The sequence below is a fragment of the Caretta caretta genome, chromosome 3 (assembly GCF_965140235.1).
Source record: "Caretta caretta isolate rCarCar2 chromosome 3, rCarCar1.hap1, whole genome shotgun sequence".
NCBI classification, from domain to species: domain Eukaryota; kingdom Metazoa; phylum Chordata; order Testudines; family Cheloniidae; genus Caretta; species Caretta caretta.
The window spans coordinates 151,100,955-151,118,724 of NC_134208.1; the positions used below are offsets into that span (position 1 = coordinate 151,100,955).

The 17,770-nt window shown below is 40.9% G+C and overlaps 1 protein-coding gene across 4 annotated transcripts in view; it reads left to right on the forward strand.

The window, feature by feature from the left end:
* The window catches only part of ZFAND3 (zinc finger AN1-type containing 3), a 248,856-nt gene that overhangs the window by 155,490 nt on the left and 75,596 nt on the right, over positions 1-17,770 (forward strand). For 3 of the 4 annotated variants that reach the window (XM_048843491.2, XM_048843489.2, XM_048843490.2), the window contains one exon: positions 13,833-14,012. The exons of the other annotated variant lie outside the window; for it this stretch is intronic. In XM_048843491.2, coding sequence (XP_048699448.1) covers positions 13,833-14,012 — 180 coding nt within the window. The remainder of the gene's footprint in view (positions 1-13,832; positions 14,013-17,770) is intronic. 4 annotated transcript variants of the gene reach the window in all.

A 17,770-nucleotide genomic window follows, 5' to 3' on the forward strand; every position in this document is an offset into this window, starting at 1 on the left:
TATGTTACTAGATAGTTGAGTAGTACAGGAAATTAAGCCTCTAATAGTTTGCTGGAAGCTTTGTTAGACTCCAGGTATGGTGAGCCACATTGCACATGCATAATGTAACTTTAGTATGTTGCATTAGGGAAATTGGATTCCTCATTTACTCTGGCTGGCCCCGCTCTTGCAAGGAATCTGCATGCCCGTGCTTTCAAGGCCCTTCACTATGTATGGCCATTTACATCTTTGACTTTCTCTCTTCCTTTCATGTCCTCCTTGCCTCCTCTGCTCTATCAACAATGCCAACCTTGCATTAAAACCCCTCCTAATAACTCAGTGAGTGAGTAAAGACTATAAATATGTTTTAAAAATAAACATTTACTAAATGTCCATAAATTGAGTATCCATATTCTGTCCATACCCACCCCACCCCTTCTGTTTGTGTTTTTTTCATTTTTTGCCTATATTTGGGATGGCCTCTACTGTATGTGCTGCTAGTTCACACGCAAACATGCTCATAATTACAATTATCTCACCCTCCCTCCCTTTCTAAATTTGTTTCATCCCCCAATTGCCTCTTATTGTTATTGTCAGCTGCTTGAGGGACTATTTTTTTTTTAACTACATGTTTGTATAGCGCCTAGCGTAATGGGGCTGTAGCGAAGTGAGACTCACCGGTGCAGCGCCTCCTGCTGGTTGTCTTGGGAATTAGCTCTCCAGCGTATGGAGTGCCCTTTGCAGGCCAGTGTCTCACCTGCCGCTGGCCCCGTGTCCCTCCCGGACCCCAGTGCCGTTTACCTTGGGGTTCTACCCCAGCAGTACCCCCTCGCTCTGTGTCTCCCCTCCCAGGGGAGACCCCCAATCCTCTAAGCCAGGGGTGGGCAAACTTTTTGGCCTCAGGGCCACATCAGGTTTCCAAAATTGTATGGAGGGCTAGTTAGGGGAGGCTGTGTTTCCCCAAACAGCCAGGTGTGGCCCGGCCTCCGCCTCCTATCTGACCCTCCTGCTTCTCGCCCCCTGTCGGCTCCCCCAAGACTCCTGCCCCATCCACCATCCCCTGACCCCCCCGGACCCCCCCCAGCCCTGACTTCCCCCTGCGACCCCATCCAACCCCCCCTCTCATTCCTGACTGGGTCCCCCCCAGAACCCCTGCCCGACCCCTATCCACACCCCCGATCCCTGACCACAGGCCCCGGAACTCCCCTGCCGTCTACCCAACCCCCCCGTCCCCTTACCGCGCTGCCTGGAGCACCGGGTCAGGCCGCGGCTCTGCAACTGCGCTGCCCAGCCGCCCAGAGCTTTGCGCTGGTGATGTGGCGCTCTGCGGGGGAGGGGGAACAGCGGGAGAGGGTTTGGGGCTAGCCTTCCAGGCCAGGAGTTCAGGAGCTGGGCAGGACAGTCCCACAGGCCGTAGTTTGCCCACCTTGCCTCAATGGCTACTGCCAGTCATCATCTAGCCCCTGCTCACGTGAAAGCCCTGGTGGTTTTTTCGCCTTCCTCTGCAGCGTGGGGCACGGGTCACTTGCTGGAGGATTCAATAGCTCAGACATAGGTTAGGGGTTTGTTAGAGGAGTGGGTGGGTGAGATTCTGTGGCCTGCGTTGTGCAGGAGTTCAGACTAGATGATCATAATGGTCCCTTCTGACCTTAAAGTCTGAGTCTGTAGTGGCCACTCATCATTGGCAAGGGGTTAGGACCCTCTGCCTTTGCCTATTCCCAAGCTGAAATTCTGCAGCCCCAGTACCTCTGTAGGTCTCCAACAAGGCCTGCAGCCTGGGGTTTTACCAGGCTGGAGCTCCCCAGCTCCCTTGCCCTATTCCCCAGCACTGCTCCGCTTCAGGTATCTTGCTCCCAGACAGCTAGCCCTTCCCACTCCAGGGCTAGAGAGTAAGACTCTTCCAACTCCTTGCCCCCAGCCCTCTTACAAGGGCCATCTGGGCGCTAATTAAGCTGGCTACACCTGTGGTCAGCTACTCACTCAGATGTTCACTGCTTTTCCTAGCCACAGCCCTGCTCCTGGGCTGCTTTTAACCCCTGTTCTGTGGGAGTGGGGCAGCTGCCCCACTACAGGGGCCCTGATCCTGTAATACAAATAATTGTCTAAATTCTACATTATAAACCCCTCAGGGTAGGCTCTTTGTCTGTTTACCTGTAAGCTGCCTAGCACATCCTTTTGAATAGTATAAAAATACTCATAATCCAGCAAAAAGAACAAGGACTACCTGTGGCACCTTAGAGAGTAACAGATTTATTTGGGCATAAGCTTTCGTGGGTGAAGTGGGTTTTAGCCCACGAAAGCTTATGCCCAAATAAATTTGTTAGTCTCTAAAGTGCCACAAGTACTCCTCGTTCTTTTTGATGATACAGACTAACGTGGCTACCACTCTGAAACCTGTCATCATCCAGTGTGGAGTCCAGTTGTCTTTCCAGGGTCAGAGGCTGTGGTTTTATTCAAATGTGTATTTAGGGCACATAAGTGAAAGTGGAAGATTGGAACGTAGCTTATTGTCCTAAATGCAGTCAAATATGAATGGCACTTGAGATGCTTTTAATATGCAGTGAAGCAGAAAAGTTCAATAAATAGTTTATTTTGATATTTCATAACTTGGAGCAAAACCCTGACTAAAAAATCTGAGGTAGGAGTATTAACTGTTTTTCCAGGCACTTAAAGAAAAAAATGAAATGATAGAATAATTTAAAATAAACAGTACAGTGTAGCAATTTAATGTCATAATAATCATATTCCTTCTCATACAGTACTTTCAACATATGCATTCTTTTAGACATTAACCATTTTCTGATTAGACTAGAATAAGGTAAAGTCTCTTGTGCATGTTACTGTGGTGCTAATGGATTGTTAGACATTTGCTGTAATGCTACCACGTTAATTTATGCTCTGTAAAAGAACAAGGTACTCTTGCAGGGAAAACTGTGTGCTCTGCACAAAAAATGCTGCATAAGAAGCAAATGTTCTCCAAATAACTTTTTTTGCTAGTTTACACCTCAAACGTCTAGTTGCTGTAGGAATGAAAAATCAAAGGACAGTGTAATTTCAGCAGTAAACCAGATTAATTAATTACTTGTAAGACTTTTGGTTAGGAATTTAACTTGGCTGATTCAAATATTCAGTTTTGGTAACACTAATACTTCTCATAATGCATTTCATCTGTTTGAACACACCACCCTGCTGGTTACAAGATCAATACTTATAATAATATCAGATATCAGAAACCTCTAACTTTTACTCTCAAAGCACGCAAAAGATAGTGCTTAAATTCATGGCCTTTTGGTCTCAGCTCTGCTGCTCTCGGTTCATTATATGGTAACAGGTAAAGACACTGACTTGTATAAATTCATTTATATTATAAAATGTAGACACAACTCTTTTTTCAGAATTCTCCCTCTATATGATAGATATATCGATATTGTTTGTAGTGTTAGGCATAAGTGCGCAAAGTTCATCTGACTAGCAGGTAATGTACCAGGAACCAAATGATCCTACATAGTTTTACATAAGTGTAGCAAATTACAGAAATTACAGCCACTTTCATAAATAACAAGGAGGTGAGGCCTTAAGATACTGTGCTGCAATATGTAATGTATTTTATCTGAAATGCTTGACTGAACTGAATGCTGGAACTGAGAAAACTGTTGTCTTATGGTGGGATGTCAAAGAATTTGAAGTACTTGCATAGTATTTCTAAGGCCACTGAACAGTTCATATTAAATCTTTCCCTTAGTCCTAGTGTTTGAGGATCAAATGGGGAAGTTGGAAGGTACACTAAATGTTTTCCCTTTACCTTATCTCTGTACACTGGGATTAGAGAGAGATGATTACACTGGTTTGATAGTCTTCAAATCACAGTTGGAGGCTGTGTGGTGTGTCTTTCTCACTTGGAGGACTAGAACATGAAGCCATGCTCATGCTTGTTTTGACTTGATGATGAATGGGAAGAGGGAGAATTCTGACTCCTGAACAACCTGTTTTAAGGCTGGAGTCTAGTTGATTCTCTCCATGGAGGATCTAAACTAATAACTGAATCTCTGCTGTCTGGAAATAAATGTTCTGAGTTAGATTAACTGAAGAAAATTAGAGAGACAAGATGGGTGAGGTAATATCCTTTTTTTTTTTTTTATCATCCTCAACATGAAGAAAATTAGTAATTCTAACTGATTGCTTATATATATATAGGTTGTTCCATATGGTGTGTGTGTGTGATCCTGTTGCATGTAAATACTTAAGTAACCTGAGATATCAAGACATTTTCCCTTCCTTTGACATTCTCAGATTATTAAACAGCTGACACAAGATAAGGCTGCATTTAGACTTCTCTCCCCACTAACCTAATTGTGCTACTGTAACATCATATAGGGAACAACCCTTAAAAATACAGTTAGTTTCCAAAATCTTGTCAGTTTATCCTGTTTGGGGGTTGGCAGCTGTTGGCTGTAAAGAAGACAGGAAGTTTCTGCCAGCAGCATTTGTTAAAGATGAAGGCAGCTGCATGCTGTATGGTAGAATTTTGTGACCGGGACCTGGCCCACAAGCTGCACTTTATGCATCTCTCTTGGATAATTTCCTTTTACTCCTTCAGGCAGAAAGTCTTTAGTTTGTGGGGTGGAAAAGAGAGAGTGAGGAGTATGCACATTTAAACTGATGCCAGTAGAATCCTGCACTTTGAAGTGTACTCTGTAGGGAGGAGGGCCAGTGCATAAAGTCTTACTGCTGGGGAAAGAGAACCTAGTATGGGGCAGACTGTGGGCCAAATCTGGAGTGTCAGATGCTTTTGAACAGACCACAAAATCTTGTTATTTACTACTTCTTATTATCATCATCATTATTGTTGTTGTTTTTATATTATTTTCTCTGGAGTCTGGACCTTGACTATACGTTGACCAAGAAATTTGGATCTTGACAAAAAATAATTCATTACTCTGATACTGACCTACTATCTTCCTTGTATACCTCTAAGTACTAGTTGAAACTCACCAGGGTACTTCTGTAGAAAGTTACAAAATAACATTTCAATATAGGATACTGGAGACTACAGAAGTATCAGTGTAATAAGGTAGATTTTTAGTCATGCATTATTTCGCATATAGTTCTCACTTTTCAGCATAGGGAAAGCAACAATGAATGTGGAGCAAAGAAAAGTCTTCTGTATGCAGACCATTTTCATTTAAATAAAGTTTTTTAAATGATAACAGACCACTTGGTTCTCACCAGCTCTTAGTCTGGCTTTGTCTTGTTAAAGCTATTAACTGAGCGTATCATCATATAGAATTTTACTGAGATTTTAATCAAAAGAATAAAAACTAGGTTGTTGATTAATCACAGTTAACTCATGCAATTAACTGAAAAAAATTAATCATGGTTAAAAAAATTAATTGCAATTAATCACAGGTTTAATCACACTGTTAAACAGTAGAATACCAATTGAAATTTATTAAATATTTTTGGATGTTTTTCTACAGTTTTAAATATACTGATTGCAATTACAATACAGAATACAAAGTGTACAGTGCTCACTTTATATTATTATTTTTGATTACAAATAGTTGCGCTGTAAAAATGATAAACAAGAAATGGTATTTTTCAGTTCATCTCATACAAGTACTGTAGTGCAATCTCTTTATCGTGAAAGTGCAGCTTACAAATGTAGATTTTTTTTTGTTACATAATTGAACTCAAAAACAAAACAATGTAAAACTTTAGAGCCTACAAATCCACTCAGTCCTACTTCTTGATCAGCTAATCGCTAAGAGAAACCAGTTTCTTTACATTTACAGGAGATAATATTTCCCGCTTTTTAGTTACAATGTCGAGTGAGAACAGGCATTTGCATGGCACTTTTGTAGCCGGCATTGCAAGGTATTTATGTTCAAGATGTGCTAAGCGTTCGTATGCCCCTTCATGCTTCGGCCACCATTCCAGAGGAAATGCTTCCATGCTGATGATGTTCATTTAAAAAAAAAACCTCGTTAATTACTTAGTGACTGAACTCCTTGGGGGAGAATTGTATGTCTCCTGCTTTGTTTTACCCACATTCTGCCATATATTTCATATTATAGCAATCTCAGATGATGACCCAGCACATGTTGTTCTTTTTAAGAACACTTCACTGCAGATTTGACAAAATGAAAAGACGGTACCAATGTGAGATTTCTAAAGATCACTACAGCACTCGAATCAAGATTTAAGAATCTGAAGTGCCTTCCAAAATCTGAGAGAGATGAGGTGTGGAGCATGCTTTCAAAAGTCTTAAAAGAGCAACACTCTGATGCAGAAACTAAAGAACCTGAACCACCAAAAAAGAAAATCAACCTTCTGCAGGTGTCATCTGACTGAGATGATGAATATGAACATGTGTCTGTCTGCTCTGCTTTGGATAGTTGTCAAGCAGAAACTGACCTCAGCATGGATGCATGTCCTCTGGAATGGTGGTTGAAGCATGAAGGGACATATGAATCTTTAGCACATCTGGCACGTAAATATTGTGCGATGCTGGCTACGACAGTGCCATGCGAATGCCTGTTCTCACTTTCAGGTGACATTGTAAACAAGAAGTGGGCAGCATTATCTCCTGAAAATGTAAACAAACTTGTTTGTCTGAGCCATTGGCTGAACGAGAAGTAGAACTGAGTGGACTTGGACTCTAAAGTTTTACATTGTTTTGTTTTTGAATGCACTTTTTTTGTACCTAATTCTACATTTGTAAGTTCAATTTTCATGATTGAGATTGCACTGCAGTACTTGTATTAGGTGAATTGAAAAATACTGTTTCTTCTTTACAGTGCAGATATTTGTAATAAAAAATGAATATAAAGTGAGCACTGTACACATTGTATTCTGTGTTGTAATTGAAATCAATATATTTGAAAACATAGAAAACATCCAAAAATGTTTAAAAACATAGTATTCTATTATTGTTTAACAGGGCGATTAATTACGATTAATTGTTTTAATCACTTGACAGCCCATAAAAACTCTTTCAGGATTGGCAGCATCCACCTAACTGTTTTGCTAGCAGCTTGGGCTTAACTAACTTCAGATAAACTCAACATTTCTGAATTTACTGCCCGTTTTTGGGATGTATGAGTGAGATCGAGGTGATCCATAAGTTACCTGCATTAACTGAAGCTCTGATTCAAAGAAACCAAATGCAATCCAATAAAATATATAGAATATATTTACACACACTAACAAGACTAATTCAGTTTGTCATTAATATTTGCAGCTGCACAATTAAAAATTGGAGCACTACACTTAATATGAAACATTTCATGTTTTTTAATATATACATTGTTCACATCAGCATTAAAAATGCTAAGTGTATGAAAAAATGGATCTTGCATCGTAGCTTAAACTATCTTTATTACCAGTACAATTTTCAGTAATTAGCTGTAGTTACATGTACTGAAGCTGTGTTCTGTTATTCATTATTTGTTAGTTGTATCTGTTGATTTCTGTCCAAACTACAGTTGTTCAACTATGTTAAGTAATTTAATGCCCTTGTGCTGCTGGATCTCTACTAATGTATTTTGTTTTCTAATATACAAACTCTGTTCTGATGCTGTGGGATCTTAATATCAACAATGGTCTGGTCTGGGAGGGCTCTTTTACATTTGAAAGACTGATTCTAAAATAGTAAACTCATGTTTACCATTTGACATTTTCAGAGCACTGAGACACTTTTTTGTGAGGCATATAAATACAGTGGACACACTTTCAAAAAGTAGGAAATTTTAAGAGATCTTTGTCAATGCTGTCCTCTGTCTTTCTAGTAAGCAGCAGAATCTTTGAAAATGGTAGAATTTAAGGGCTCCTTCTCTGTTACCATTTTACAGATAGATGCAGGCCATCAAAGATTGCAACTTGGATATGGGAACATAATGAGTGAGTGGAATGAATAGCTGGTTTTCAGTCCAATGTTGAGTCTTCCAGACCATGCTTTCACCACACTACTATTATTACCAAAATCAGAAATGTAGATTACATTAGGGAGTTCTGCTGTTAGATATTTACTTATAACTTTTTTTAAGGTAAGAAAACTCATTTAAATGCTGTGGGGTCTAGGGAAGATACACAATGAAGTTGTGGTGCAGCCAGTTCACATTCTAGCAGAACCCAGAAATTATTGTCTTACTGCAGAAGATCATTTGACCAAAAGCTTAAGTGATACATTTAAAAGCTCCATATGGAGCCTCTGTCTCTTTGATCAACCAAACACTGCAAAAAAAGCTAACTGCAAAGTCTGCTTGATTCAGATGGACCAACAGCAAAGATTGCATGCACCAAACTACTTAACATGTGGAAATCCCAGTTTCTATTTTAGACCACCTGCATATTTTTAATTCTGTGCATTTTGGTGATGGTTTTTGATGGCACCAGTCTGTCATCAGTAGGACCTATATAAAACCTTCTGCTGGCAATTTTTGAGTTGAATTTGTATTCCAAAAGCAGTGTGGTTTAGAAGAACTAAAATCTCTTCCAACTGCTTCGGAGCAGCAATTCCCACATTTTTCCTGCCTCCTTTTGTCTGCTTTGAAGAAACCATTACCAAAAAATAGACATGTTCAGTTACCACACAAAATGGAGCAAGTGTGAGTTCTTTGTGAGCTAATTGGTTTGCCAAATCTGCTAGCAGATCCTAATGAATAAAGAATACAGTTCTGAATGTAGGACATCGTAGGGCCACAATGGCTAGAAGTGTACAATTGTTAAGTAGACTCTGCTGCAGTCTGGCTGCTCAAATCTGCCAGCTGTTTCAATATTAAGCTTCTGGGGAATGACATTGCTGAATGATTAATTTTTTGTCAACCTTTTGTGCCCAATTTCAAACAGGAAGGTTTATCAGTGGGGTGTAAAAATGAATAGCCTTTCAGAAAACCCCCCAACCTTGCTGAGTGTGCACGCTGAACAAATAAATAGCTTTGGGAGATGTAGTGTACAGCCACGGTTAGTTATATTGTCATAAGGGGTCTGTCAGGACTTGCATTATATGGATTAATTTTTAAAGTTTTAAAATTCACCTGTAAATACTTTTTGTGGATGAAACTTAGTAGGCAGCACAGCCCAAAAGCAAAATATTTGTACCTGTTTTGCAGGGAGAGAATAAATCAGCTGAGAATTTTTGACTTGTAGGATGTTAATATTTTTCTTAATTTCTATTATTATAACTTCAAATTGACTTTTTAAATGGGTTTTTCAGATCACTGGTGTAGAATATGGAGTGTAACCATTATATATTTTGTTCCATTGCTCAAGGGTTGTAGGTACTTCCATTTCCGAGATGTGTACAATACAGCTTAATTGTTGTGCAGTGCTTTGCATATAAATCCGTCCTAAAACATTTTTTATCTAATCTCTACTCTGTCCTTCCATTTGCAGGTAGAGAACATTTAGTGCAGGCAGGATGTACACCATGAGTGCCCAAGTTTCCCTAGCAAAGCGTCAGATTGGTACTCAGCCAGGAGCTCAAGGGCCGTGCTCACAGTGAATCAAACATAGCTGCCAACAGTTCTCATTTGACCAAGACATTCCCAGGGTTTCAAAACCCATCTGTGACAACTGCTATCCCTGCCAATGTCTCAAGACTGTGCTGTTGCAACAGGTGAAATTTTTTCTCTGAGCTGCTTCTTGCTAGGCAGGAGCCCCCTCAGTCCCTGGCTGATTCCTCTCTAGCTCAGCGGCAGAAGATCCAGCTTCATGCCCCTGGCAGCTCACTCTTGGGCCCTGTCTAGATTAGGAATATAGATTGTTTGAAAATGTTAGCTAGCATGATTTTAAACATGATTTTGCAGCTACTCTGGACACAGGTAACTCCTTTAAAAATATATTAGCTGGCTGGAGATACTATATGTATAGGGATAGGCTAACTGAGAGCCTAAGGAGTGATCTCAATTAGCTAATAATTTTTAGAAAAGTTCAGCTGTGTTTAAGTTAGTGTTTGAAAGGCATTAAAAGTGTTAGGTAACATGTTTTTAAACACTACCTGTTTTCTTAGTCCAGGTAAGCCCTGTGTCTGCACTAGGTGCTAAGTGGTGGTTAAAAATATTGTGACAAAGTTCGTCCTCTGCCTCAGTGGGTCCTGCGCTTATTGGTGGATTTGCTTGCCTCAGAGATTCACGGCAGCCCTCAGTTTGGCCACTCTTGCTAGTGGCTCAAACCTGCCGTCCACTCAGCTGACCTCATCACTGGCCAGCATGGGGAAACGGAGAAAAATCCCCTCAGTCTCTGTGTCTCACCTAGTGGGCCGGGGAGAGGGCAGATCCCTTTCCAATTTAGACCTTCCCTTCTGGTGTTTCTCACAGACCAGGTCAGCTCCTCCTGTGTCCGATCAGGAGTTTGGCGGATGCGGGGGGGAACCCGGGCCCACCCTCTACACCGGGTTCCAGCCCAGGACCCTGTGGATAGCGGCTGTCCACAATGTTCCCTGTATCAGCTGCGTGACAGCTACAACTCCCTGAGCTACTTCCCATTGCCTTCTCCCCAACACCTTCTTTATCCTCACTGCAGGATCTTCCTCCTGAAGGCTGATCATGCTTGAACTCTTCACTCCTCCAGCAGCATGCCTTCTCACTCTTTGCTCTTGTCGCGCCCCCCTCCTAACTGATGGGAGGTCCTTTTTAAACCAGGTCTGCCATATTTGAATCTAGAAAGCTCTTAATTGGCTCCAGGTGTCTTGATTAGCTTTCCTGTCTTAATTGGTTCTGGCAGGTTCCTGATTGCTCCAGGGCAGCCCCTGCTCTGGTCACTCAGGGAACAGAAAACTGTTCATCCAGTGGCCAATATATTTGCCTTCTACCAGACTCCTGTATCCCACTGGTCTGGGTCTGTCACAATATGTTGACGTGTATTGGCTAACACTTTTTTAAAAACACCTGTCATTTTCCCAACCTAGTCAAGTCTTGTCTTTTCTCTCCCTCAGCAGCTCCACCTCTGTTGTGGACAGCTGAGCTGCTACCAGGATAGGAACCTGCATAGGTGGGGGTCCTAGGAGAATCCCTGGGCACAAAAGGGCAGGAGGTGTATGGTATGGGTGGGTGGAAGGCCATAAGCATCGGGAAAATTCCTGGAGCTGTGAGAAGCAACTCTTTAACACAGCAGTTCTCAAACTTCATTGCTCCATGACCCCTTCTGACAACAAAAATTATGACACGAGCCTTGGGGGGGGACCAAAGCTAAGCCTGCCCAAGCCCTGCTACCACATGTGGGGGGCCCAAAGTCCAAGGGCTTCAGCCTTGGGCAGGGGGCCTGTAACCTGAGCCCCGCCATCCAGGGCTGAAGCATTCGGAATTCAGCCCTGGGTGGTGGGGCTTTGGCTTCAGCCCGGGGCCCCAGCAAGTCTAACTCCAGCCCAGATGACGCCATTAAAATGGGGTCGTGGTCCATTTTGGGGTCCCAACCCACAGTTAGAGAACCGCTGCGACTTTTCAGATAAGCAGAACCATCTGGGGAGAGTTGGAAGGTTTTATATGCATTTTAATTTATTGTTCTCTGCCTTTTCCTCACACCTTTCCAAAAGCGAAGCAACCTGAAATTAATCAAAATGCAAATATAACCTTGCAGCAGACCCCAGACCCTATTTTATTTGGAGAATTGTCCCTTGCAATTTGTTTCAAGTATTAACAAAGTATGAGGAAATGGAGGAGATTGCAAACTCTCATCTTTCATATAGATATGCAGCAGCCCATGGAGGGTACAGGTCTCAACATGCAATGATTTGCCTTGATATGAGTGGCCCAGTTGCTTGGCTAGATCTGGAACACTGCTTGCAAGGACCTGTGGTCTCCCCAGTTCTCATCTGTTTTAAAGATGAGAGCCCTGTCTCCACAGGAATCCATGGGCTGTTCGACTGCTTCTTATCTACAGATGGAGTACAGCTGGGGCGAATGAGCCAAGTCTGAGACATGGAGGAAAAGGTTAAGGACTGAGAGGCCCAGGGAATAAGCTGGTTGTCATGTATATCTGAATGTTAATGCTAATATTTCCATATTTATTAACATGTATAGCATCAGCAGTATGCTAGATGCTTTATACTTGTATAAAGACATAGTACCTGTCCTAAATTGCTTACAATCTAGGTACCATAAGCATTGTATGTTAGAGAAAAGACATGGAAAGGCGAGGTAAAATAAAAGATTTACAAGATATGTCTGTGGAGAAAATTAAGCTGAGGTTTTTACTTGGTGCGGGAAGAGTGAAAGTTTATCTGCAAACAGTTTGCATTGCCAGTACTTTTCTAAACTTTTCTTCACAGTATTCTGTTGCTACAGTTGAAATGTGAAGAACTATGACTTCACTGCAGTCTCTGTTAGAGGGTGAGGGTGGAGAGGGAGGGATGCATTTCTATGCTCACAATTTTATCTTTGCTATTTAGCAAATATGACAAAAGAAAAGTTGGGGGAAAACATTTATATTTTTACTTTTATATATTTGAGTTTTCTCCAGTATAAATAGAGTATATAAGGAGCTTTCTCTTGTTTTAAGGGAACTTGACTATGTATAGCTTTGCAAAAAGCGGATAAAGTGGGATGGTTATGATGATTGTCTGCCACGGTTTGCGAAGTAGTAGTGTAGAGGATGGAGGATTACTCATCATTTGAGAATATTAGAAACAGCAGCAGTGTGATAGGAAAATTGTAGGGTTAGGTATTAAATCCCTCACTTAAGTGGTGTCTAGGTCCTGGAGCGATTATCCAAAGAGATGGCTTAGGGTTTGTCTGCACCATGTCACATTAAGGACTATGGGGATGTGAACTGCAGAGCACACCAAAGTGTTGCTCTTTAACTGACCTCTGAGGATGCTGCTGACACAAGCTAAAGGGTACCTAGTTCACATTAACATAGTCATCTTTCAGACAGGACTATGCTAACACAAACTAGGTACCTTTTCATTCTTGCCAGCAGTGTCCATACAGGGCAGTTAAAGCACAACACTTGGGTGTGGTCTGCATGTCACGCGCCTGTAGTCCGCAATGTAGATGTAGCCCTAGACACCTTTAGGAGAGAGATTTAAATAGCAGGCTAGATAAACTGTTCAGAGAAAGTAATATAGAGGCAACGCCTATTTCCGTCAGGTAGGCTTTACTCTGGCTTACCGTCTCTAAAATTTCCCACAGTTTTTGCCACCAGTTCAGCTCCATTAGTGGGAACAAGGGCGGGGAGCACTGGTATAGACAAAATGCCAGACAACCATTGCAGGCATTTTACTCATGTTTATATAGGTCTGCTCAGAACAGGGTTAGACCATACTGTGCTTACAGTGCTCACAGACAACCAGAAGTCCTGTCTACTCTAACACTCCCATCATTGCTACCCTAGTGGAACTTTACTGGTCTCAGTGGGAAACATTTTTCACAACACCATTGTGTAAATATTCTTATAGTTGGATTGGATAACCCAGGGAATCTCTTCCAGTTCTTACCTCATCAGATGCATACTTTCTCCTCACTTAGTTTTTAGCTGTTTATACAACAGCATGTATGTTAAGTGTTAGACGTTAAACACACAAGTAAACTTTGGATGCTCTGTTAGACCAAGATCCCTGGAACAAGGACTGTCGTCGTCTTTGTGTAGTGCTAACCATTCTGTCAGTACTTGTCAATAACAAGGAAATTCTAAACTGAAGTTTCAAATCTGGGATAAATCAAAAACCTTAAGGCTACTTCAGCATTTTATTCTACAGTATATCCATGGAATCAGTTGGAGTGATGTTAACCCAGACCGTGTACTCATTGCATTTTGGACTATTTTCATTTTTTCCTCTCAATTCTGCTGCTTCAAGCATAAAATGAAGTGAGTAGCCTTCATACCTCATTCCACTTTCTCAACCTTGTTTTTGATAGATTTCCAAAAGAAGCAGCCAGATGATGACTCCACTCCCAGTGCAAGCAACAGCCAATCAGATTTGTTCTCTGGAGAAACAAACAGTGACAACAGCAATACCTCTCTTACTACGCAGACTGTTCACTCCAGCCAGCAACTTTCGACAGAACTGAATGTAACTTCACTGAGTAAAGAGGAATGTAAGTGCGTGAGCCTTGAGGAGGGGAAAACAGAGGAAACCTAAACATCTGCTCTTTTCTCAGTGCCACTTATTACTGCCTCTTACTAGAAAGATATGACCTCTCTTTTGGGGAGGAGGGAGTTAGAAAATAATCGTGAAACTCAAACTGTTGGGTTTAATCAAAAATGAACAAACAAAAAAGGTGCCACCATGATTTTAGAAACTATTTTTATACTGATGTACAGCTATTTGAACTTTAGTCTTGCTGATCTTGATTGACTCTAAGACAGTTTTACCCATTTTTATGAAATTCTGTCCCTACATTACTACAAGTAAACTATTGTATGCTGTGGCATAGAACCCCGAATCTTAACAATTTGGTCCATATATCATTATTTTAAAACCTTTTTAAAATGGCTATGTGCAGTAACATAGGGTTTGTTACACTAGTGGTGAATCTCTCACAGAACTGACTGTGGGATGATCTTTGACCCCATCTCCCTGGTCACGGTTCTCTGTTTATCTACAGAACTCTTACAGACCAGAATCCTATCTAAAGGCAGAGGTAAAGTGTTCAGATGTGGCGTGCTAAAACTCTGGGCTAATGTCTGCCTTCTTTCAGGAAAATTTATTCTAAATTTCTATATAAGTTAATGCTGTGTGTAATATATTGAGTTACAAATTTTACAATACGTTACACTCGTAAATAATGTGTGATTCATAGTTTCATTTTCTTTAGACTGAAGTCTTACTTTTTTGAAAGGTGGGCTGTGGAAAGAATCGCTCTTGCTCTTAATACCCTGGTATCTAATGAATGGCAGATACACATGCACATTTCAAGGAGAACATATTTCTATCCACTTCTTTTTCAGTAGGGAAGATTCTGGAGATGCCAGCGTTCTTAAACACTTGGAGGAGTTCTTTATAGTAGTTGCCTCAAAGTGCCAGGGCTGAAGGAGCTTTGATACATTGCCTTTGTTGGGTTTCAGTTTTGTTAGTTTGAGTGATTTGAACAAGGCCGTATGTATCCGTATGGATTGGTCCAGTAAACGATATTACCTCGCTCACCTTGTGTCTCTCATATCCTGGGACCAACCCGGGTACAACAACACTGCATACAAGTATGGGATTGTGACAGTTTATTTGTACTAACTGTAACATAAATTTAAATTAAAATTAGATTGTACTATGCTACGAATGCAGTATTTGGGTACCCTGTCAGTACTATGGCAGGCAGAAATGGGCACTTCCTATTAATTAAACTCCAAGGCACTCTGATATCCGTTGCTGTAATAAGAGTTAATTTGCAACGTGACTATTGTTGTCTTTCCTTCACACACACAGTTGCTGGCGGCCACGATCCCATCACTTCCCTCCGTCCAGCGCTTCTCCATGGAAAACCCTGTGGGGTGCTGTAAAAGCAGTTCTTACAACACCTTTCCTAGAGAATTCAACAACACCTTGGGCCTTCTCAGGTCTGGGGCCTTCAATCCCCTGCTCACTCATAACCCAAGATCTACCATTTGGTGATACAGGGCACTTCTTCCATGCTGCTGGGCCAGGTTTTGTGAAAATGTTTTCATTGAGACTTGAGTTGGATTACAAGGAATGTGTGTGGGTGTGGGGAGAGGGGAATTAAAGAAATAAAGTGTTTTCCATCCCTAATAGCTACACACTCATCAATGGATGCTCCAAGTGAATGATATTAGGCAGTACAGCCAGTAGAGAACACTTGAAAATATTACCTATAAAAATTGTTTTTTACACCTTCCTGCTGGGATGGCTTTAGTTTAAGTGCAAAACAGTGAGATTTATTTACAGTTCCAGCTAGCTCTCTCTTCCCCTCCCCCCACCTCCCTAATGAAGCTCAAACTAGTGTCATTTATCAGAGATAATTATACAACAGATGGAGCTTTTCTGATGGATAATGGTCTCAAAGTGGAAGGTTCTTTCCCATAATGAAGAATACCCAAACTTTAAATGTCTTTTTTTATTTTAATTTAAAGGTGGCTTTTTCTGTGCATTACTTATTTATTTTGTAGCTAGCTCTATAAAGCATACACCTCTCTCATTACAGCAGTGTTCTTAGAAGATTGATATTTTGCAGTACAGTATGATGATGTACAGCTGCATGCTGTACTGAATAGAACTGCAGTAATTCACCAGGAATCAATGTATGGGATCATTAAGTTAATCCCTATCAAAGTGTGGAAAGATTGGAGTGCTCAGAAGTGTTCTCTTACAGTAACTGCTCAGGCTGCAGTCTCTGCCCTCTCCTCCCTTTTCATGTCTTCTCAATCAGTCCCACATCAGGGCATTTGCCATGGTTGTTGAGTCTGCAGGATAAACAGATAGAACAAAACTGCAGCAAGTCATTTTGGTAATTAACAAACTCTATTCATCATGTTATATAACAAGTAAAGAGAACCGTACAAATCTTCTGTGATAAGATTCATATTTTATGTGAAGGGAAAGGTGTTTTTGGTTTTTTTGTTTTTGTTTTGGTCTTTAAGGGTGTCTTTTGTCCTCTAAATATTCAGTGAGTGGTCTAGGAAGAAGTTCCTAGGGTTAGATTTTGCAGGAGTTCAGTTTGTGATGATATTTAAATACGATCTCTTGCTTTTTTTTTTTTTTTTTTGGTAACTCTGATTACTTTTCCTGTGAGAACCACATTTAATTTCTAGCGTCTTCTATACAGAGCCAGATTACTGCAGGTTTCCATCTCCTGCCACATCAAGGTCAGAACAGTCACCTGACCACTGGAAGGCGGTGCTGATTGTTTCAGGTTCGACCAGTTTGCTGATTAATAATTCTCTTGCAGAATGAGGGTAGTTCTTTGCGGGTTACAGACTACGTACAGTAGTACACCCAGAGCAAAGGCTTTGTGACTAATTTAGTCACTTATATTTTGGGTACATGAAGCACTACGTTTCCTTTACAAGATGCAGTTACAACTTCGGGGGAAAAAACAGTTTTAAGATCTTTTTCAGGTGTTACTGCATTTTTCTCCCTGGCATCTTCAGGCTGGTCAACACAGTTTTTATATTGGTTTACCTATATTGATCTAGAAACGTAGTCAATTTACTGAAATAGGCTATACAGATATAAGCACTTTGATAGCAGCATAAACTTTGACTGCATTAGGGGTTGCATAGATTTAACTATATCTGTTTATAAACAGATATAGTTAAATCAATAAAAACTATGTAGATCAGTTCTTCTAAATCTGGATACTTCTGTTTTATCCCCCTTTCCATCCTTTGTTTAGGCTGCCCTAACATTACTTGGCCAGCACTAGCATAGGATTTGTCTGTCGCTCTGGAGATGACTAGCTAGGCTTCTTAGCAGGTGGCTATCTGAAGTTAATCTCAGGGGAGGGGAGCACTGAAGGAGGCTTTTTTCCCCCTAAACACAATCTAAAAATCTTCTTAAGGTATGGTTCTCTGTATTTTGGTAAAGAAAAGGTCACACTAGATATGGAACAATTTCACTTAATTTCAGCCCTTCATCTCCTCCTTTGGGGCTGTCATATTGTTTTCCTTTTTCTGTACAAGTGGAGCTAAAGCTGACACTATGCAGGCTTAAAGCTAACTCTAACTTGTCATAAGACAGGAAAAATGTCAGTGTGAAAAACTGACTTTGGCAGCCGGATCAGGTTTGATATTTCAGTAGTTCTTAGTTTCAAATGATGTGGTTTCATTTTAATTATGTGCTTAACTTCTTCCTGGCCTTGAATTGCAAATACCGTAATCAGAGAGGGAAGAGAAGGATTGCTTT